The following is a 23,963-nucleotide window of genomic DNA, read 5'->3' on the forward strand; positions in this document are numbered from 1 at the left end:
TGAAGAGTACTGGTCAGGCGTTCTATAAATGTCTCATAGTTGTGGTTTGTCTGGTGTTTTCCACTGATCAGACTGAGGTCATGGGATTTAAGGAAGGATACTGCAGTGAAGTGCCCTTGTCATCACATCTCAGCATGACTTACTACCTCTGTCATTTGTTGAAGGCAGCATTTGCCATGTTCTTCTCTGTAAAGTTGCTATTTTTCACTTTCCACAGTCTGTGTGACAGGAGCAAGTCACTAAGCCCAGCCTACACTCAAGGGTGGGAAAATAAGCTTGACTTCTTGGAGGGAGGAGTGTCAAAGAATTTGGGGACAACTGTTAAAACTACCACAGTAATTAAGAAATATTTTGGAAGAGATACTTGGAGGCTATGCCAATATACTGTTTCTCCTGAACGTTTTGCCCACTAATTTTAGCATTCATTAATGGATACTGACCGGAGCAATTACTGTATCGTTCTAATGGTGATATTCTATATTTCTCTCGTTTCTTCTACATTTATTACTTGGAATTCTTCTGTAAGGAAGACTTGTCCCTTATTCAGTTATCTGTTTATATCAGTGTGGATGGTTGGCTCTTGTGTCCTTTTGACATGCTCCCATTCTTTTTTTTTTTTTTTTTTTAGCACTTCCTTACTTTCTGGCACTACACAATGCTCCAGGCTCTTTCATTTTCTGTACCCCAGTTCTAGAGTCAGACATTCTCCAAGGAGCATTGGTTCCACTTACTGAGAATAGTATCAGAAGCCAAGGTCTGGGTGCTGGATGTGCTTCTTGCTACTGGGGGATCACTGTAGGCCCTCAGTGGTTGGAGCCAGGGAATCTAGGGGTCTTCCAACCCATATGTATATAAATACAATGTCTAGATGTTAACGTAAACATGAATTCTTAACAGTATCTCTGACACCAGTCCAACACCATAGGATTCATTCTAATATTCACTTCTTGCTTATTTTTACCTGCTTTTTCTGACATAAACCTGGTTCTCATTATTGTGATTTCAAAATTGCTATACCATACCCCTGTGAAATTCAGCAATTTTTTTTGTGTTTAGCCTTAGAGTATCCAGTCAGAACAGCATTTTTCAGTTATTTAGGTTAGCCCCTTTCTTACCAACCCCATTGAAAAGTGAGTTTATGTCATATATTTATAATATCTTTATACTCATTTATCACAATCTGCATTCCAAACTGGAATCCCTCCAAAATCCTGGCTGATCTTAATTTAATGTGTTTCCAGTCAAAGTCACTCTTCACAGGGTACAGTTCTATGGGTTTTGACAAGTGCATTTTCATGGATCCACCCCTGCAGTACCATAGCAAACAGTTTCAACGCCTAAAAATTCCTTTGTGTAACTCCTTCAGTCAACCCCTTCCCCATTCCCAACCACTGGCAACCACTGATCTGTTCTCTATACTAATTTTGCCTTTTCCAGAATCATATAAATGGAAGTATATAATATATAGCCTTTTGGGCCTGGCTTCTTTCACGTAGCAAAATGCATGTAAGGTTCATCCATGTTGTGTGACTCAGAGATTCATTTTTTCTTTTTGCTGAGTATTATTCCATCGTATACACAGACCACAGTTTATGCATTTCTCTCTTGTAGGCATCTGGGTTTTTTCTAGGTTTTGGCCATTATGAATGAAGCTGCTATAAACATTCATATACAGGTTTTGTTTTCAGTTCATTTGGTGAAATACCTAGGAGTGGGATTGTTGGGTCGTAAGGTAAGTATATATTTATAAAGAAACTCCAAAGTGTTTTCCAAAGGGGTTTTACTGTTTTGCATTCCCACCAGCAGTGAATATGAGTTTCTGTTGCTCAGCATCCTCATTAGCACTTGGTACTGTCAACTTTTTTTAAGCCCTTCTAATAGATATGTAGTGATAGATCATCATGGTTTTAATTTGCATTATTCTAATATGGAGCATCTTTTTATAATATTAGTTATTATTCATAACACTATGAGTAGATATGTGAAAATATCTATTCACATAATTTGCCCATTTTTTAAACTTGGGTGATTTATTTTTTTAAGAGTTGTAATATTCTGGATACAAGTTCTTTATGAGATATGTGATTTGCAAATATTGTCTCCCAATCTATAATTTATCTTTTCAGTCTCTTAATAGTAGCTTTCACAGAGCAAAAATTAATTTTGATAACGTCCAAACTTAGCGTTTTTTTTTCCTTTTATGGATTGTGCTTTTGATGTTATCTAAAAATTCATTTCCAAACCCAAAATCATGCAGAATTCTTCATTTTCTTCTAGACGTTTTATATTTTACATTTAGGTCTATGATCCATTTTGAGTTTGTTTTTAATAAGGTGTGACATATATGTCAATGTTCATTTCATGTGGTGAACGCACAATTTTTGCAGCACCATTTGTTGAAAAGATTATTCTTTCTCCATTGAATTGCCTTTGCACCTTTGTCTAAACGCAGTTGACTCTATATGTATGGGTATATTTCTGGACTCTATTCTGTTCCACTGAACTGTGTGTCCATCCTTTTGCCAATACCATACTGTTTTGATTACTGTAGCTTTATAGTAAGCCTTGAAATCACGTAATATGAATCATCCAACTTTGTTCTTTTCAGAATTGTTTTGGCTATTTTAGGTCCTTTGCCTTTCCCTACAGATTTCAGAATCAGCTTGTCAGTATCTACAAAAAGCTTGTTGGGATTTTGATTAGGGTTATGTTGAACCCATAGAACAAGCTGGGGAGAATTTAACAATAGCTTAACAATATTGAGTTGTCCAATCCATGAATACAGCATCTCTCTCCAATTAATTAGATCTTCTCTAATTTCAAGTGTTTTGTAGTTCTCAGCATATAGGTAACTGCACATATTGTTAGATTTATACCTAAGTATTCCTTTTATTTTTTTTTTTAGTGCTATTGTAAATGGTATATTTTTTATTTTAAATTCCAATTATTCATTGCTGGTATACAGGAATATGATTTTTTTTTTGTATATTGACCTTGTTTCCTGCCACCTAAGATTCACTTATTGGTTCTAGGAGTTTTTTTGGTCAATTTTTTGGGATTTTCTATAGAGAATAATAATATCATCTGTGACTAGAGCTAGTTTTGTTTCTTCCTTCCCAATCTGTATGCTTTTTATTTCTTTTTTGTCTTAGTGAAGTAGCTAGGAATCCAGTACAATGTTGAATAGGAGAAATGAGAGAGGACATCTTTACCTTGTTACTGATTTTAGGAAAAAAGCATTCATTGTCTCATTATTAAGTCTGATATTAGCTGTAGATTTTTTGTAGATGGTCTTGATTATTTTACCTATATATTTTAAGTTCACGCTTCTGCCAATCCTCATTTTTTTGTGCCTGTATAAAAATGCTAACTCCCGGGGCCGGCCCCGTGGCTTAGCGGTTGAGTGCGCGCGCTCCGCTGCTGGCGGCCTGGGTTCGGATCCCGGGCGTGCACCGCTGCACCGCTTCTCTGGCCATGCTGAGGCTGCGTCCCACATACAGCAACTAGAAGGATGTGCAGCTATGACATACAACTATCTACTGGGGCTTTGGGGGGGAACATAAATAAATAAAAATCTTTAAAAAAAAAAAAAAAAGCTAACTCCCAGGACACACAATGACAATACTGTTTTCAGTATCTAGATGGATAATATTTGCCTACTACCCATCCTCCACCCAAAAAAAAAAAGTACATATGTTTTTATAATAGGCTTTAATTATTTTCTTAAAATATAGAATTCTTATGAAATTAAAACTAAGCATATTTCATACCATTTTATTTCAATTCTTCATAGTTTGATGGAATCTTCTGTTACTTGATCATTTTAATTATTGAGAGTTGTATATATGGAATAAGTATTGATGTTTACTATGATTCAAACTACTATTGTTCCATAGTCAATGGAGCATTTTTGAATGTCCAGAAAGAACAGTTTCAACCTTTCTGAAAAGTTCAGGAACACCTTAGGACTCTGCAGTTGTTTTTGAAGGCTGGAATTCTCCTGCTTCAAATTTTTCTTTGAATTTTAAGTAGTCTCTTCTTTTATCAAAATATTTTATCTGTTGAGAAAAAAAGGTTTGAAATAAGGGCTGCATAAGTTATGCAGCTTATATAAACAAAAGCAGAGACTTAAATGTAACAAATTATTCAATATAAGTTGTATAAGTGGCATAAGTGATTTATATTCTAGAACCACTTTGAATCAGTGCATTTAATGTATAAGAATCTCTAAAGAGGGTGTACTCCAGTAAGTCCTAATACTCAACAGATCCTGTTGAGAATTTGAGTAACCCATGAATCGTCTCCTCAAGAAATATACATGAGCTTATTAGACATGTGAAACTTGCCATGCAAATTCAGAGAGTTCTAGAGCTCCCAGGTCATAAGACTTCATGATTTAAGTGATTCATTTTACAAGTCTTTCTTATCAACTGAAAGTTCATTAAATTTTGTAATTAATCAGCCATGATATTTTTATCAAGTTTATCTCATCCAGAAACATACATTTAAGGAGACAGACACATAGTTAGAAATTACATTTTTGAACTATGAATAAGTAAATTGATGGTTAAACTTCAGTAAATTAAAGACTTCGTTTTATTATTTCTATTTATGTCCTCCTCTTACCATAGGGAATTTGAAGTATCTTAAAGCTCCAAATCCTGAAACAGTTAACATCACAGCAGAAAATCAAGGTCAACACAAAACTGTGACAATGTGTGTTATCTGAGATGCTGTGCAGACAACGCAAAGGCAGAATACCACACATGTTCGTTGTCAGAAAACACTAGTTCTCTTGTTAAAAGCTTTTCTTAGGATTTAATTCCTAAATTATTCAGTGGAGCCTGAGTAAGTGAAAATTAGCTTAGACGGAGAATGTAACAATCTGCCCTGCCCTGTCTCAAGCTGGAGTGAGACACAGATAAGGCCAGCTGCAAAGTTAACATTTCTCCCAGGGACAGACTACAGTCATGGAGTTTCCTAACAGACCCCTCTGAATGACTATTGCTTGCTTACTCACCAAGAAACCTTGTTCTCTAAAATCAAAGACTATCAGAAATTTGCTCTTTGAAGTCATATCAGTAAGAATGAAACACCCCCCTTTTGCCTGGAGGATCTATGGCACTTTGACACAGAGAAGCAGCCTTGATTTCCCACCAGGTGTAGGACTTCAAATGAGGGATTTCTGAACATGACATTGAGCATTTATCTTTGTAGAGAATAGGACCCTGGGTCCACTTCTCAGTCCAGAGATGATGATGACCTGTTTATATGCAGCCCTGCTTTGCTCAGCCTATCAAGGCACCACTTCACTTAAATTTTACCTTAACTCCACTCTTCCGCCAAATCCTCCGATAACTCCTTTCCTTTGGTTGGTGAGATGCCCAGAGTTCCTCTCTGGTGTGTGGTCTCCCTAGTTATAGCACATTAGTAAATCTGACTGTAAGACTACAGACTTACCCCTGGTCATGACAGGCTGACTGAGCTGGGATGGGTGTTATGTATAAAGGCTATCAGATGAAGAAATAGACAATGTCTTTAACATTTTTGTGGCAAATTAATAGATCTTTGCATCTCCTGTCACGTCTCCAACTGCCTAATGGACAATTCCATTTAGAGGTCCTCTTGACATTTCAGCCCCAACTTGTCCAGAACTTAGCTCTTCTCCAAACTTGTTTCTCCTCCTCTAGTACCCATTTCAGTGAATGCATCACTATCCACCTAAACACTTAGATCTCCTTCCCACTCTTCATCGCTACAGTACAGGCCCTCATTTCTCATTTGGATTGTTGTAATAGCTCTTTAACTGGTTTCTCTACCCTCCTTAATCCATTTGTCACACTGCAGCCAAGTATCATCTTTTTGAAACCCAAATCTGATCATGTCACTTGCTTGTTTAAAGATCTTTCAAGGTATCACTATTAACTTCAAGGTCAACATCTAAACTCCTCAATAAAAAACAAGGCCATTCATGGGTTAATCTCTGCCCATCTGTCTGTCCTCTCTGAATTTATCACCAGTCTCTGAAATGCTAGCTATACAGAGCTGCTCCATTTCCTGAATGTGCTTATTTCATGTGTATCTTGCGTCCATGCCTCTGCATATACCATGCTCTCTGCCTGAAAAGCTCCCCTCCCCAGCCTTCACCTCCTCATTTAATTAACAGAAGAAGACCCTCAACACGTGGCACTCTCTCTACAAGTCTACTGAATGTCTAAAAGGCTAATGAATCAAGCATTTATTGAGAATCATTGTGTACAGAAAATGCTAGTGTCCTCTAAACCATTAAATGAGATTCAAGATAGTAGTGTGAATGGAATTTCACACTGGAATTTCTGGAATACTGGAATTTCTGAAACATTTCAAAGGTTATAAGAAAAGACAATTATCTGAAATCGATATTGGGATCAAATATCTTAGATATCTGGTTGCTCTATTTGTGGAAGACTCTCCCGGATGCTGCTAGAATGATAGACCTGATCCCGGCGTCTTCCTAAGTTATGAACCGATAGGAGACTTTAAATAGGACCGTTATACAAGTTAGACTGATGAGTACTATAAAAGATAAGCACAGTGGTAGAGAAGAGTAATTCATTTTTGTGACAGCCAGCATATTAGCTGTATGGCATATTTATTATGTAACAAATTTGTGTTTTTAATGTTTTATGATAGAAGTATTCATTGTAAATCTCCATTTGATGGTTTCATTTTTATCTTTATTCTTTGGCTGTGACTTCAGTTCTTTGGCTGTGACTTCAGCTAAGTAAAAGAACACAAACTGTGGGATCACAGAGACCTACATTCAAATCCCCTCTCTACTACTTTACTGGTTAGCTGATCTCAAACAAATTATTTCACCTTTGTGAGCCTTAGTTCCTATTTTGTAAAACAGATACAACAGTATCTCACAAGACTGAATGGAAATTAATGAACAAAACATCTCACACAGAATGCATTCAAATGATACTTACATTCTTCTCCCTCCCCTCTGCCTCCCCACCTTCTCACACACATCTCTGCAAAAATCTTTAACTTTTTAGTCTATGGCTTTTGGGTAAGACTTCAAAGAGGTAATACTTGAGTAGAGAGCACAGGTGAAAAGGGAGCAAAGGACTGAGGGAGCAGGCTGAGAAACAACTCAATTACAGATTTAGAAAGAATAGTACTGCAGAAGAAAAGTTCTACCTGGGAAAGTAGCTATCATTGCCAAATGCTGCAGAAGTCAATTAGAATAATTTGCTATACTACCCACTTCCCTTCTTTGTTGGAGTCATCTATAACTGCAGGTTGCTCTCATTTTCTCCAACAGTACCGTAACTCTTGGGTGATTTTAGTATCCATGTGGCTGACCCTCCCATACCTTGGCCTCTCAGTTCCTTGACCTCTTCAATGATCTTCTCCTCCAACCTATCTTACTGCCAGGATGAAAGCCTAGACCTTGTTCTTACCAACAAATACAGCCCTTCCATAATCCCAATTCTAAGGATCCCATTCTCCAACCACCACGTCTTCACCTTCCCTGTAGGACACTGATGCCAACAACCCATTGATCCCACCACCTTTTAACTGACTGTCATCCCTCTCCTATCCTTATTTGTCTCCTTACTCTTGAACTCAAAGCTCTCCAATGGCTTCCTGTACCCCTCTGAGTAAAAGCCACCATCCCTGGCCACCCATCACGTCTCTGACCCTAACTTCTGCTATTCTCTCCATGCTGTTCCTTAAACACACTGGACGGGTCCCCACTGCAAGGCTGTTGTATGTGTTATCCTGCTTCCCTCCTGACAATACTCCTTCAATAATTCCCACAGTGAAGGTTAATGCCCTGGTCTCTGGGACTGTGTTGATGTTGGTGTCTCTCACTGAGGTTGGGAGCATGGAGAAGAGGCCTGTTGAGTACAGGATGGGGAAGAGTTCAGTCTTGCATATGCAGAGGTCCAAGTTGGTCCCTGTAAACATTGAACAGGAAATCTCAACAGGTGCTTCTAGAGCTGGAGAAAGGGCCAGGCTGGAGATGCAGATTTGGGCATCAATACATAAGTGATACTTCAAGCCATGGCTGTAGACAAGATTGCCTTGGGAGAGTGAGTAGCATAGAAGGGAACTCTATAGAACACTGGCATTTAACAGACACACAGGAAAGCATTCCAAAAAAGCAGTGGCTACTGAGATGAAGGAGGAAAACTAGGGGAGTGAACTGTAAAGGGACTCAAGGAGATAGGGCTTTTGTATTTAAATAGACTTGAATTATGACTAAGCTTCTAGAACATGAAATGTGTGCAAGCTATTTTCATGGATCCTTTTCTTGCATGACACACACAGGAAGAAGTATGTGGAGCAGGGAAGAGCATGGGGTCTGAACTGACTCCTGAGCTCAAATCCAGGCTCTGCACTCACAGGTGACTTCATTTCAATGTGCCTGCATCCTTGTCTGTAAAACTGGAGTTTTATTGTGAGGAATAAATGGGATAGGTGACATATCTGAAGTGCTTAGAGCATGTACTCAATAAATGTTAGCTGTGATTAGGATGCAGTGACCTGGAAAGAGGGCAGGCCTCATGGCATGGTGTTCAGCCTCTGTATGAATACGATAAAGAAGCAACTTGCTGGCTGTAAAAAACCCTTTACGATGTAGAGAACAGAAGTCCTGAAAGTAGGGGAGTAGGAGGGTCTATCAGCCACTAGGTTGGAGAAACAGCAGCCAGTTTTGGGAGAGAGAGAGCAAAAAATAGGACTGAAGTGTGACTTACCAAAGGTGCTAAGACAGTGATTCCCAACTGTGGTTATCCCCCAGAATATCCTGTAGAGCCAAAGCCCTTTTACAAGAAGCTTGGGTTCTATTTCCAGAAATTCAGTAGATCTGAGGTGAGATCTAGGACATAGCTATTTTTAAAATACTCTCCATGTGATTTTGATGTGCAGCCTGAGTAGAAAATCATGGCTAGGCTGTCAAAAGACAGGTCTCATAGTGCCAAGGTTCTCCTGGGAAAATGTGGGGGTGGAACTCACCAACACTCTGGTCCTGACTTACCTCAAAGGTCTGGCTCTTATCTTCATCACTCTTCACCCCCCATCCCCCACAACGACCCCGAGTCCCAAGTCGTTCCCTGTTCTCAGCCCCACTTTGCTCTCGGTGACCACAGGCCCAGAGAGCAGAGGGTGAGAAGGGGACAGCAGAGGCAGCAGTGGTATCAAGGCCTTAAGGGAATCAGGTCTGATGTCAGCCCAAACTCCCACATTTTTCCATCTACTTCTTAAACCAGGAGTTACTCTCAATGCATCTATCTAATGGGAAAACTAGGGATGTATAACATTTTTTGCCTAAATCATTATCTAATCCAATCTTAAAGCCCCACATTTATCAGTTTTCAGTTTATATGTCGTTAGACATTTGATCTTCATAGTAATCCCATGAGATGGGTTGCGTCATGCTGGTTTTACAGATGAAGAGTTCATTCTATTCACTGCATTTATTCCCAGCTCACTCCTTCAATATGACCCCCACCCTCAATCACACCCTTCTTGTGATCTCCTTCAAGTTTCAGGCTCATCTAAAATTTGAGGAGTGAGAGGATGAAGACCCTAAATCCACTTCATCTCTAAAATGATCTGTTCTCAAACTACTTGTTATACTTTGGAGCAGCATGATACACTGAAAAAGCAAAGAAAAATCCAGGTTGAAATCTCCCATCTGCCAGCTGGGCCTGAACTTAGAATTACGGTTCTGCCACTTACCAGTACTAAGCAAGTTATTCTAATACTTAGCTTCAGTTGCCTCTTCTGGAAATTGAGAGCACCACCCCCCATCTTAAAGGGTACTGATGAAGGAGTGTCAGGCACTTACACAGGACCGCTTACTAAGCTCAATGATGTGAGCTCCCTTTTCCAATCCCCTCCCATACTAAGGACAGGCAACAGAGCATGAACTGTCGGGGGCATTTGGGGCAGCTGGTGGCAGAATCCACCATATGAACATTTTCTTTCCTCTACTTTCTAAACTCCTTTCTTTATATTTTGGGTATATGACTATATGATTTTGGGTAGGCAACTGGGAATGCTTTATTTCTGTAAGTAGCTCTAGGCCAATGAATTTGCCAACTCTTACCCAAGGTTAAATCTATCCTTTCAGAAGATCCCAGAGAAGTCTACCAATTTAGTAAGCTGGAACTTTTTGGTTATTGTTCATACGTTTGGTTTGATTTTTGATGATCTTTTAAAGTGTCAGGTGTCATTTTCCAAAGGTCTGCCTGATAAAAGTACATAAAACAAGCCTGGATTACTAGGCAAGGTTTCCTGTGCTGCTCACAGAAACTGTTAATTTGACATGCCTTAGACAGGTCTTCATTTCACAGCTTCCTACTCACACTGTAAGCTCTATGTATTTTAACAGTAAATAGAAACACGTCCAAGTGTGACTTACCCACTGTTGGGGACAACTTGATTCAAATGAGCTTCGTAACTTTTTGCATTTAGAAGCGTCCTCTGTGTTCTCATCTAAACACTTCCAGTACTCATCCCGGGCTCCCCAGCAAGCCTGCCTTTCCTTCATAGATGGGGCTGCCATTCCTAGTGGGCTCAAGCTGTTGGCCAAAATAACATTTGACGTTAACAAAGAACTTGTAACTTTAGAGAAAGTAAACCAAGGAAAAAATACTTTCCCTTCAACCCCCTTTTTAATGTTAGTAATGCAACTGAAACTAATCAGTTCTAAATTAACGATACCGTGTGAGCACTCGCATTTGAAGCTCATCCCACACTATGTAATCTGATCCGCCTCTGGGGCGGCAGCTTAGTCTCAGGAAGCCCGCGTCAGAATTGCGGCTTTCCCACACCGTCTGTCCCTCAGGGTAGCTCACTTATTCTCTAGAGCCTGTTTCCCCATCGGTAAAACGGCGGCAGCAGTGCCATTTTACAAGGTTGCTGTTCGAACCAAACTGCTGTACAAATAAACGCACGGGAGCAAAACTACCAAGCAGGACGAGAAGTGCTCCCCGTTTTGTAGAAGAGGAACCAGGTTTGCGGAGAGTCTGTGACCTCCCGGTTCCACGCTCCACACGGGCCCCGCCAGGACCCACCAGCAAGCCGACCTCGCTGCGCGCCCAGAACCGGGCTCCCTTGGGCGCCAATGACAGGAAAAGGTCACGCAGACCAACAGCTAGGGGAGGAGGGCGCAGCGAGAGTCCTGGCGCCCCCAGGTCGCCTCGCCGGCTTGCGTTCAAGCGGCGTGGAACTCCAGGTGTTGAGTTCTACCCGAAGAAAGCAACTCACCCGGCGAATTCACCGGAGTCGTAATGATCCTTACAGGCTACCGTTGACTGTTCAAGGAGGGCGGGACTTCCTGTTTCGCGCTCTCACTGGTCGAGGTAACTTCCGGACCTGCTTGGAGAAGGAGGTGGTGCCTGGGTCTGTGGAGGTGAGGAGTGAGTGAGATCAGGGCAGCCTTGACATTGCTAGCGTTCTGACGCCTGTCTCCCCGTGTTTTTCACAACTTTGGCGAACTGTGTCCCTTTCGAGAATCCAAATTCCTACATGTGTCTCGCCCAGCGCCGCCCGGAAGGCTTAATGTGCGAGCCTTGCCCGACAAGGAGGCTGTGTGTGGAAGTTTGCACCTGAGGAATGAGAGCTGGACGAAGCGTTAGAGAGCCGTGAAGGCTTAACTTCTTCGCTTCTTAGATTAAAAGAAAAAAAAAACGAAACGGCCCCAGAAAGAGGCGGGTGACACCCCAGGACATGGCAAGTGAGGGACCGAGCTGAGAACCCAGGGCAGCGAGCCCCCAGTCTAGTTGAGATTCTTCTGTGGGTGGAAAAGGTGCTTTTAGTCCGTATTTGGAGACATCTAATGAAAGAGAATATGAAAGCAGAGTTCCAGTCGGCTGAGAGGTGATAGTTGGCGGAATTAAAATATGAGCCTGATAAAGAGTTTACAGCTGGGATCCGTGGACTTGGAACTGAAATTTGCAGAAGGTAGTACAAATTGGTCAGGAGAGTGGGGAAAATAAATATTTGTATTATTGTCTTAATCTCACTTGTGGCTTTTTTACTCCCCAAATGCCAAGGTATTTTAAAAAGGATGAAAATAGCTGCTCCAGATATTTCGAAAGGATGCTATTTTTATTACATAAATGAGTTAATATCTCTCAGAATATTTAAAAGAGCACGTTTGTGGATAAAGTTGTCAGTTGTCTGGCATCGGGTTCTCTTAACGGATTCCATCTGCTCCATCATTTAGTCCTATTGAAGTTCTAAGTGCTTATAAAACTCATAAGAAGTTTACAGCTCTGCACTCAGTGCTGGTGTTTGATCCTTTCCAAATTCAACGTATGCAGATTTTCAGGGTGGCTATGTAAAGCTAACTACCACCAAACTTATGTTCTACAATATGGGAAGTATTTCTGTAATATTAACTGGACTGTAATAGTGCATTGCTTTAGTTTTACCAGAGCCACTCATTTCTTTTACACTGTCTATCAAGGGCAGTTTATATAAAGATAATATCTTTTAAATATGACTGATGAGATATAAAAAGGATGAAAGGAAAGAGTCTTGGATGACTTCAGAGTCAAAAAAAGAAATACTTTTTAAATTTGTTTATATGTATTTAATGATAAATATATATAAAATATATAAAGTGTAACCTGACAGAATTACAAAGAAAAAAATACATGGTCATGTTGGATGATTTGAACAAGCCTTTCTCAGTGATTGTCAAGACGAACAAAAGAAAAATCAGTAAGGATATAGAAAATTTGAATAACATGATTTACAAACTTGATCTAATGAATGTACACAGAACAACACAACCAAAATCAGAATGTACTTTGTTTTTTGTTTTTTTGGTAAGGAAGATTGGCCCTGAGCTAACATCAGTGCCAATCTTCCTCTACTGTATATGTGGGACACCACGGCAGCATCGCTTGATGAGTGGTGTGTAGGATCCAAACCCACAAACTCTGGGCCGCCAAAGCAGAGCGGGCGAACTTAACCACTACGACACCGGGCTGGCCCCAGAATGTACATTTTTTGAAAGCAAACGTGACTCGTTACCAAAATCGACCACATCCTTAGCTGTAAAGCAACTCTCAACAAATTTTAAAGATTGAAATCACTCAGCACGTTTTTTAGCAAAATGCAATTAAGCTAGAAATCAATAAAGAACTATAAAAACAAGACCATATAACTCATAGTCAAAGAGTCATGATGGTAATGAGAAAATATTTTGAGCTGAATAAAATACAATAGCAACACCTGTGGAATGAAGCTAAAGCAATACTTAGAAGGAAATTGATAGCCTTAAGTATATTAGAAAAGAGGCTGAAAAGTCTTTAGCTAAACATTCCTTTTCCAGAAGTTAGAAAAAGGAGAGCAAAATTAAAGACAGTAGAAAGAGAGAAATAATGTTAAGAGCAGAAATGAATGAAATGGGAAACAAAAGTAGTGGTGTGCCAGAGACAACCTGTACTGGTTCAGGAGAGCCAACTGTGCACACCTCTTTCCAGCTCCATGGTCAATAACATCAAATTGGTAGCTTGAAATTGCCCATGATAGGAGTATTCACACTATGGAAATCAGCAAATAAGCTAGTATTTTGTTATGTTCAGAGCCTATTTGCTAGCACACCACTGCATATAAGAGATTCAAAAAAATCCAAAAGTTGATTTTTTTGGAAAAGACTAATAAAACTGACAAATATATGATAGTATTGAGCAATAAAAGGAGAAATGTACACAACCAATATCAGTAAATTATACTTTAGACATCAAAGTTAGAACACCTTATAAACAATGCAAATAAAATTTAGATGAATGTACAAATTTCAAGAAAAACACAACTGGCTGACTCAAGAGTAGAAAATATGAATAATCCTAAACCATTACGTAATTTGAATCAGTAGTAAAGAGTCTTCACACAAAAGTAGAAAATATGAATAGTCCTAAACCATTAAATAATTTGAGTCAGTAGTCAGGAGTCTTCACATACAAATTCCAGGTCCGTGGCTCCACCAGTAAGTTTCTCCAAACTTTGAAATAATTCTGTTTTTATTGTATAAGGCTGCCATAACTTTTGTGCTAATTAGAACATCCCCAAACCTCTGAAACACTGGACTCTTTGGAACTCATTTGATGAAAAATGATGATGAAAAATGAAAAATGAGGCTCTTTATAGTTATTTATATAGCACTTAGGTGACTATGTATGTTTTGCTGAAAAAATACCAATATGTTTGATTATAGGTGCTGTCTAAATTCTTGTTGAGAGTATTACAGAATATATGTTGTATGTTCCATAGTACTTTCCAATATCCGAAAAAGTCTGTATTTCAAAACATATCTGGCTCCAAGATTTCAGATAAATTACATGGACCTGTATGGAGGAATGTTTTTATGATGTTAGGGTCAAGAAGAATTTTTTTTAGCCATAAAGGAAAAGATCAATAAATTCAACTACATTAAAATTAAAGACTTTTATTTACCAAACAACACTATAAAGGGAGTGGAAAAGACAAAACTGCAATGTGGGAGAAGTTTGCAAGACATATAACAAAGAATTAGTACCCAGAATATATAAAGAACAACTACAAATCAATAGACAACCTAATTTAAAAATAGGCAAAAGGCTTAAATAGGCATAGCACCAAAGAGGAAATACAAATGACCAGTGTAAGAAAATGTGCACTTCCGTATTAGTAACCACAGACATGAACATGAAAATCACAATGCAATACTATTAGACACCCACCAGACCAAAGAATAATTAAAAAGTCTGACATTAACAAATTTTAACAAGGATGAAGCAAAGAGAATCCTCATAGACTATGTAGCATAAATTGATACAATCACTTTGAAAACAGTGTGGCATTATCTGCTAAAGTTGAAGATACACATTCACTATGACTCAACAGTTCTATTCTACAGAATCTCTTGTACATGTGCATCTTTGTAATAGCTAAAAACAGCATATGACCCAAACTTAGATGAACAGAATGAATAAATTATGGTATAGTCAATCTGTGAAATATGACGCAGCAATGAAAAAGAGCAAACTACAGCCAGCCATTTATAATAACATGATGAATCTCAATATTGAGTGAAAGAAGCAAGTCAACCAAAGAACAGACACCACGTGTTTCCACTTAAATAATGTTCAAAAACCGGCAAAATTCAACTACACTTTAGGATACATACATTAAGTAGTAAAACCAATAAGAAAAGAAATGGGAAGTGACCAGGGGGTACATAGGGGGCCTCTGAGGTGCTGACAATGTTCTATTTCTGGACCTGGGTGTTTGTTTTATACTTATTCTTTAAATAAACTGTACAAGTATGTCTTATTCACTCTTCTGTATGAATGATATATGTCCCAATTTTTAAACAACTATCAGTGGTAGGCCTAAGGCACAAAGTATTACCAAAGAGGTTCAATGAACTGCAATAATGGTCCCCCACCCTTACCCCCAAGGAGGTGTGTAGAAACACTGGTTTAGCCAACAGCAAAAATAATTAGAAAAGAGAAATTTTGAGATGTTGCTAAGGCAAAAAAAAAGAAAAAAGAAAAAAATTAATGCAGGGTAAGAATTTCAAAAGCCAAATTCACCTTATAAAATATGAAGACTATGGACAAATAAAAGAATGTAGGTGACATAAGATGATTTCAGATGTGCTGTTTTGACACAAAGGGAGTGTAATCTCCCAGCCTATGTTTGGAGGAGAGAGGAGGCGAAGAGAAGTCAGTGTGAAGAGGTGGAAGACGTGTTGTGCTGGCTGTTGCCATCCAGAGAAAATTTCATGTGGGTGTTCTCTAGTCTGAACTAAGTTGATCCCAAAACCACTGGTGGGCAGGGCCAGACAGACCCACTAGCACTGAAAACATATGTGTTGTTTTTCTGTTGCTGCCCACAGACTTTTATTTATAATCTGTACTGTTTTACAAAGCAGTTCTCATAGACACCTACTCAGGGACACAAACAGGAGAAAGATTCCTGTGACTTCAGTGTTGCTGCAGAGATCTTTCTGAACTTCTTTTCGAGCTCTGCACTGGCTCCTGTCTTTTTCCTCCTATTTACACATACGTATGCTCCAAGATGCTGTCCTTTTCTTTTTTTTTCCTTTTCTCTGCATTCCATTTTCCTTGGTGAGGTGATTCACTTTCATAGCTTCGGTTATCACTTCCATCTGAAAGACTTGCAAGTCTGTGTTTTAGTCCTAAAAGAACCTTTGTGCCAGTTTTCTCTTTGCAACTCCCTAATGGACATCTCCACTTGTCTGTCCTTCCATCACTCCAATAAGTTCAAAACTGGACTCATAGCATTCTCTGTTCAGAACAGCTTCTCTTTCTAAGCTGTTCCTTGTCATTGGTTCTGCAAGTCCTTTGTCTGCCAGTTAGGAACCCTTGAATCCTCTTTCGTGCTTCGTGCTCTGTAGTTACATAGCCAGTTTACTTCACAGACGTTATGCACCTCAGAGCCAGGCCCTGTGCTAGGCCTTCAGGATATGAAGACAAATAGGGATAGGACTCAGCCCTTGAGAGGCTCAGTCTAGTGGGGGATGCAGGCCATATCATCCTCTAATAAAGGCTGGTAAGAGCATGACAGAGGCATGCACCAAGTGCAGTGGGAGCTCAGAGTAGGCATTTGCCAGAGAAATCAAGAAGAGAAACAGGCAGCATTAGAGACAGCAGAGCATAGGTTCTGAAACCAGACTGGGCTGGAATCCCACCTCCCCCAGGGTCAAGCTCTGTGACCTTGGCAGGTTACTGAACCTTTGTATGCATTGGTTTCCTCAACTGAGAATGTGGATGAGAGTAATATCTACTTCAGATTTCTTGTGAAAGTTAAATGAAATAATCCATGCGAAGCACTTAGAACAGTGCCTAGCACGTAAAAAGATTTCAGTCATTCAACAGATATTTATTGAGAACTTACTATGTGCCAGGCACTGTTTCAGGGGCTTGGGAGACATCAGAGAACAATGTATGTAGATGAACATTCCTGCCCTCATGGAACATGCATTCTAGCAGGGAGACAATAAACATAACAAAATGAAGTCTGTATATAGTATGTTAGATAAGTGTTATAGGAAAAAGAGTAGATAAATGCTAGTTATTAATATTACTATATTTTAGAAGTCACTTGATCTTGGACTTAAAGGAAGAGAAGTTCTTTAAAGAGAATAATACTATGTTTCATCAAATCTAAGATGCAGTAATTATAATTTGCACCATTATTTTATATACCAGTAAGAAAGGAAGTAGCACTGCCAATTAAACTATAACACAATGCTTTTTTATTACCTAGGATTCTTAAATTTATTAAGACCTTTTTTAGACATATTTAGGCATGAGTTATTTTTAATCGTGTGACACTTATACATACATAAGAAGGAAAATAAAAGCAGAAATTGATTAAGGTATTCCTAAAACTTCTTTACATTTGGAGTTCTAGTCCTAGGATTCAATCACCAATGTCTATGTTTTTCCACCAATCTTATCATCTATGCCATTAAGCAAGTCTTCTCCTCTCCACCCCTCCTCTTGTCTTGTCTTTTAGAATCCACAAAAGAGCTAAAAGCCATTGATGCTGAGCAATTCGGCCAACTTTGCAATTAGGTACAGCATTCCTATTGCGAGAATGTTGCTAAATACATCAGGGTTCCCCTCTCCTCTCCTCCAGCCCTTCCCTTAACACTTTGATTCTGAGAGGTTAAGAGTGCCCCCTTCGTGATAAAAAGGAGGAAGATTGGCAATAGATGTTAGCTCAGAGCCAGTCTTCCTCAGCAAAAAGAGGAGGATTGGCACGGATCTTAGCTCAGGGCTGATCTTCCGCACACACACACAAAAAAAACCTGTTAAAAAAAAGAGTGCCCCCTTCGATCTCCTAGATTTTCTTCTAGGCCACTGACACTCACTCTGCAAGTTTGGATGCTAGTGCTTTTGATGTGTATGCACACACAGGCAGTATGATAACCAGTTGTGACTAGGATCTGGGCAACACGACTGTTAGACACCATCAACTGTAGGATGCGCCCTAGTGTCCAACATGTGAAAATGCGAAACAAAAATGGAGATGTTCGAGTCAATGAAATACTGCAGTAATAACTAGGCTATTTTCCTTTTTCTGAGTATTTGCTCTTTGTCAGGCACTGGGCTAAATTTTTTATAATTACGATCTCATTTACTTTTTTTTTTTTTTTTTTATGAAGACGACCAGCCCTGAGCTAACATCCGATGCCAATCCTCTTTTTTGCTGAGGAAGACTGGCCCTGGGCTAACATCCGTGCCCATCCTCCTCTACTTTATATGGGATGCTGTCACAGCATGGCTTAACAAGCGGTGCGTCGGTGCACGCCCGGGATCTGAACTGGCAAACCCCGGGCCACCGCAGCGGGAGCGCGCGCACTTAACCACTTATGCCACGGGGCCGGTCCCTCACATACTCTTTATAACAACCCATTGAGGTAGGCAGCCTACTATTCCCATTTTGTAGAGCTGCATCATCCAATAGAAATACAAGGCGAGCCACATATGTAATTTTAAATTTTCTAGTGGATACATTTAAAAAAGTAAAATAGAAACAGGTGAAATTAATTGTAATAATGTATTTCCTTTAACCCAATATATTTAAAATATCATTTCATCCTGTAATGCACCTAAAATATTAAGATATTTTCCTTTTTTTCCATACTAAGTCTTCTAAATCCAGTGTATCTTTTAACTTAAAACACATCTTAGTTTGGACTAGTCACATTTCAAGTGGTCAATAGCCACATGTGGCTAACAGCTACCATATTAGACTGCACAGTTATAAAAGACAGATTTAAGGGGTTTAAATTGTCTAAGACGCACATTACTTACAGGGCAGAGTGGAAACTCCAAGTCAGATGTTGACAAAAGGTTATGCTGTCTAACCTATATCCTACGGCAGGGAAGAACCTTCTAGGCAGAGCGACACAAATGTCCAGAGTTGGGGCAGAGCAGGTCTCTTATTAACTGTAAATGACTTAATATGGCTAAAACATAGGATATGGGATTGGGGGTCTGGTGCAGAGGGGACAGTGGGCCTCTCTATCACTAGAGCCTACTGTTCCTTAATTGAAAACAGCTCTCAAATCTTTTCCTTTAAATTCTGACCCTTTCATTCACATCATTCACGTATTCAATAGACATCTATTCATCCCTACCACCAGTATGGGGCCACTATGATGATCCAGACACAGTTCTGGCCTCAAGTTGCTTCCAAGCCCCTCACTATCTTAGGCCTTGTATAATGGATTCTGTGTAGTCTAAGTTCCAGACTCTTTCCCTCCCATCCATCCTGCCCTATGCTGCCAGATGAAGCCTTCACAAGTGCTGCTTTCATCACGTTGCTCCATTCCTCCAGAACAAACAACGAACAGGTATTCGATTACTCAGTCTCACCTTCTGGGGTCTGCATCATCGGACTCCAGCCTTCTGACCATGCTGATTCCTTCCTGCTCCTTCAGTCAGACCCCCACATGGCCCATGCACCCACCCACTCATTCTCACATCTATACTAGTTCTTACCTCTGCTGTCACCTTAATGCCCTTCTCCCTGCTGAGCAGCCAAGCTCGTACATTCTGCCAGACTTAGCCCACCAATATTCTTCCAGAAGCCCTCCGTTACAGGAGACCACGCTCATTTTGTCCTAACACCTTTTGTATTTGTAGGCAGTACGATATGCTTGTACTTAACCCTGGCCGTTTATTTCACATCTGTACGTTTGGTCCCCTCAACTCTATGTAGGACAGGGGGTTGAAAATTTCTGGATTATTAGTACAGAATAACTTGTAACTGCACAAGGCAAACAGGAAACACGTGGTGAAAGAGGAATTGCATTGGTTAATACAGAATATCTCTCATTTGATCCACAAATGCTTACAGAGTGTCTTAGGTACCAAGCCTGATATATTGAGAAGCAGAGCTAAATGAAACCCAGTCCTTGCCTTTGATTTGTGGATAGTCTGGGGGGAGGATCAGACATGAGAACCAAAAGCCACAATGTAATATATACTAACAGCAAGCTATGGGCCAAGTGCTGTGAGCACAGTGTCACACAGAGTAACACACTCTTCCTCGGGGAACCAGGGGCCTTCACTGAGGAAGTGAACTTTGAGCTCATGTTAAAAAATGAGTGGACATTTCCCAAATATGAAGGGGAAAGGAGGCATTTCAATCAGAGAGACCCTTGTGTACAAAGGTCTGGAACCATCGCAGGGACTTACTGTTCTTCAAACTAAGCACTTCCCCACTGTAGAGCCTTTGTATCGGCTGGTCCTTGGGGTCCCACTGCCTGGAACATTTTCTCCCAACCACCCCTTTTCCTCCAAGACATTGCTCACCTAGTTCTACCCAAATGTCCCTATTTAAATGGAAACCTGCTCCTACCTCCTTTAATTATCTCAATACCACTTTTGAATATTCCATTCTTTCCCCATCAACTTAAGATGTCAAATTCACCCATGGATGTTTGTAATAGTTATAGTCTCTGCTGTGTAAATTAATCAATCTACGATATATGAATTTATGTATCTATTTATGAATCTATGTATCTATTTATATATCTATGTATCTATCTATTCATATCCATCCATCCATCTATACAGCTAAGCTTGTCTTGTTATTCACTCAAAACCCATACATGTTTGTTGTTGTTGTTGTTGTTATTTGTTGGTTACTGAGAGGTGTATTAAAATATGCCACTATAATTATATGTCTATTTCTCTTTTCATATTTCTAACAGTTATAATAGCTTACCGCTATCTTGTTAGTGGTATAGAATTATATATTCCATCAATATAAAGTCCCTATTTACTCATTTAATATTTCTGACTTTGAATTTTATTATATTACCTGGTATTATCTCATCTACTTTCTTTCTTTTTTTTTCTGAGGAAGATTGGCCCAGAGCTAACATCCATTGCCAATCCTCTTTTTGCTTGAGAAGGATCGTCGCTGAGCTAACATCTGTGGCAGTCTTCCTCCCTTTTGTATGTGGATGTCACTACAGCATGGCTTGATGAGCGGTGAGTAGGTCCACGACTGGGATCCAAACCTGCAAACCCCGGGTCGCTGAAGTGGAGCGTGAGAACTTAACCACTACGCCATCGGGCCAGCCCTGCTACTTTCTTTTTTTGTAGCATTTCCTTGGTATATCTTTTTTCAGTCTTTTATTTTCAACCCTTTTTTCTGTCACTTTATTTTGGTTTTACCTATTATGCACAGCATATAGTGACATTTTAAAAATCTTATCTGAGAATCTGTTTTTAAATGGGTGATTGTAACCTAATTTCATTTACAAGGATTACAAATATGTTTGAAATCATCCCAGCCTATCTAGGCCTGTTTCTAGTAATTTGGAGCAAATGGGAGCCCATGTTCCATATGCCTGGTATTTAAAAGTTATGAATCAAGCTAAAAATAAAATATGTTCTATCCTTTACCTTGACAAATATACCTTCATAATGGCAACATTCAAAAATATGTTTAAAAGTATGATTTTTATATGACTACAAGTTGCCAAAATGTCAAAGATGGCTGAATTAAATTATTACATATACCGGGAGTTATACCGATGGGTGTCTTAGTCTGTACGGGCTGCTATAACAAAATACCACAGACTGGGTAGCTTATAAACTATAGAAATTTTTTCTCACAGTTGTGGAGGCTGGAGGTCCAAGATCAGGGTGCCAGTATGGTCAGATGAGGGTTCCCTTCCAGGTCATAGACTTCTCCTTGTATTCCCACATGGTAGAAGAGGCTAGGGAGGTCCGTGGGATCTCTTTTATAAGGGCACCAACTAATCCCATTCATGAGGGTTCCACCCTCAGAACCGAATCACCTCCCAAAGGCCCCACCTCCTTAGGGGTTAGAATTTCACCTAAGGGCTCACCTTAGGGGTTAGGATTTCAACATATCAATTTGGGGGGGACACGGTCATATCATAGCAATGGGTCAGCGATATTTAACTAAATAATTTATACAAAAGTATATATTTATTCTACAAAATGCATTTTTTCTGACTTCATTTCAGCAAAATTATGTTGCTAAATATTTTCACATAATTTGTATACAGATCTAAAAGAATTAAAAAGCAAATGTAACTGTATTCAAAGTACACAAAATTTAAATATTCATAAAAATGTAAATTGAAGTCAATGTAAAGAATTGAAAAATTAAAATTGTTTTTACATGCATTCACAGTATGATTATTCTAAAATATTCAAACTTATCTATTAAAATTTAAAAGGCAAAACAAATGATAATCAATGGCTATGAAACAATAAATCATCATTATTAAAATATAGTTGAATTTTTATCTAATTTTATGAAAATTTAAATATTTATTAAATATTTTTATTAAAAATATAGCTATTTGCACGTTTAACATACAAAGTTTATCTCGTTGCCAGTGTAACAACTTGGTACCTCATTTCATTCATGTTAAATCTAGACCACTACGCATACACCTTTGAATATTAAGAATTGCTTAACACTGAAAATGTTCTTCAGTCACCAAGTGCAACTGTTATGAATATCACACTAATTTGTGAGTACCTTCAGAACCATGAATTGGAACACAAATGGATGCTTGCCACTCCTGGGAAAAAGATATTTTGTAATACAAGAATTGATTGCATTCATGGTAACTGAGAAGAAGGATTTGACAAGTTTATTTTTTCTCTTACCTAAGCACTTCTGCCATGCAAATCTTCCCTGTACACCAAAGCATCTACATGCTGACATCAGTGACACAAAACTTTCATGATATTTGGATGCAGTCATCTTCTGTTTCAAGGACCTAGACCCAGTCATGAGAGTTGATATTTAGAGTTGAGTCCCAGAGCTGAAGGCTGGATCCAGTGACTGAGTAACCTGTTCTTGTTTTATACAATCCTCTGAAAATATTAATCATATCTTATTTTAAAGCTTTATGTTCATTCAATTTACTCTTTTTCCAAAGATGGTAGTACTTCTGACTTTGGGGTTTAATAGCTTCTTTCATAGTGTTGGTTTTGCTTAAATGTTTGGTGAATCTTGTAGTCTATTTCTTAGTATTCATCATTGCTAATTTATGTTTTCGTCAGTATCCTGACTCTTGATTGAGGAGAATTATAGGTAAGTGGGATGTGTGGACAGATTGCCTTCTGTGTGTGGGGTCCCTCCCTGGCCCACTTGGAGGGTGGGTCTCCTGTGTCAAGACTTCCCCTTCAGGGAATAATCAACGTGTGCTAGAATCACCTGCATCATTCCTTTTTCTTCTTCAACTCTACTGGGTCGAGGCGGCCCAGAGTTATCTCATCGTAGTTCTGCTCCCCTCACCATCTCGAACAGATATAGCTCTTCGCAGGCAGGTTAATCCCTTGGTTAGCAAGCATTCTAGGATTTAATCCTAGGGGCACATACCACAACTGCCTGCCTTCCTCTGGCCTGGCTGTTTGTATTAGTGAGCATTGCCAGTACCGCCCCCTTTATGTTTTCATTTTAGCATGGGGTTTCTCTGGAGCTACGTAGGGGTAAATGGCTCCTACTCTTGATGACACTTTCTCCTGTGTATGTTTTAAATTGCAGTTTTATTTGCTTAGTTTTCTTTCCATAAGTAAAATCCATCTCCTTTCTATCCTCAAGAATTCCTCAATATTCTTGATCTTCCATTTTCAGGAATTGGGGTGGGAGAGGGAGTATGTACTTCATCTGCCATCTCAATCTAATCTCTTTCCTTACATTTTTTTCCCTCCATTTTTTTTTATAAAAAAGACAATTTTTAGAGCAGTTTTAGGTTCACAGCAAAATTGAAAGGAAGGTACAGAGATTTTCCATATGTCCCCTGCCTCCACACATGCATAGCCTCCGCCATTATCAACATCACTAACTAGGGTGGTACCTTTGTTACAATTGATGAACCTACATTGATACATCACTCAATGTCCATAGTTTACCTTAGGGTTCACTCT

General features: G+C 39.2%; 1 protein-coding gene across 3 annotated transcripts; it reads right to left on the reverse strand.

The window, feature by feature from the left end:
• Positions 1–3,676: 3,676 nt before the first annotated feature.
• LOC131407019 (cytochrome c oxidase assembly factor 6 homolog) lies at positions 3,677–11,346 on the reverse strand. Of its 3 annotated transcripts, none has more exons than XM_058543008.1 (3): positions 10,970–10,990; positions 10,421–10,580; positions 3,677–4,058 (listed from the first exon to the last, which is right to left on the reverse strand). In XM_058543008.1, the coding sequence occupies exons 2-3, from the start codon at positions 10,562–10,564 to the stop codon at positions 3,963–3,965; spliced, it is 240 nt and encodes a 79-aa protein (XP_058398991.1). In that variant the 5' UTR covers positions 10,565–10,580; positions 10,970–10,990; the 3' UTR covers positions 3,677–3,962. The 3 variants fall into 3 exon arrangements, with proteins under 3 accessions (XP_058398991.1, XP_058398990.1, XP_058398989.1); XM_058543007.1 differs by lacking the exon at positions 10,970–10,990 and adding an exon at positions 11,269–11,346 and having other exon boundaries at positions 3,678–4,058; XM_058543006.1 differs by lacking the exon at positions 10,970–10,990 and adding an exon at positions 11,076–11,240 and having other exon boundaries at positions 3,678–4,058.
• Between the last annotated feature and the right edge of the window lie 12,617 nt (positions 11,347–23,963).

The sequence above is a fragment of the Diceros bicornis genome, chromosome 6, assembly GCF_020826845.1.
Source record: "Diceros bicornis minor isolate mBicDic1 chromosome 6, mDicBic1.mat.cur, whole genome shotgun sequence".
Lineage (NCBI taxonomy): Eukaryota > Metazoa > Chordata > Mammalia > Perissodactyla > Rhinocerotidae > Diceros > Diceros bicornis.

What these genes read in the sequence shown, in the direction of transcription:
- LOC131407019 (XM_058543008.1), bottom strand. Translation starts at nt 10,564, where the DNA reads ATGGCAGCCCCATCTATGAAGGAAAGGCAGGCTTGCTGGGGAGCCCGG. An exon ending in CAAGTTGTCCCCAACAGTGG is followed by an intron (nt 4,059 to 10,420) that starts GTAAGTCACACT and finishes TTTTCTCAACAG; the next exon opens with ATAAAATATTTTGATAAAAG.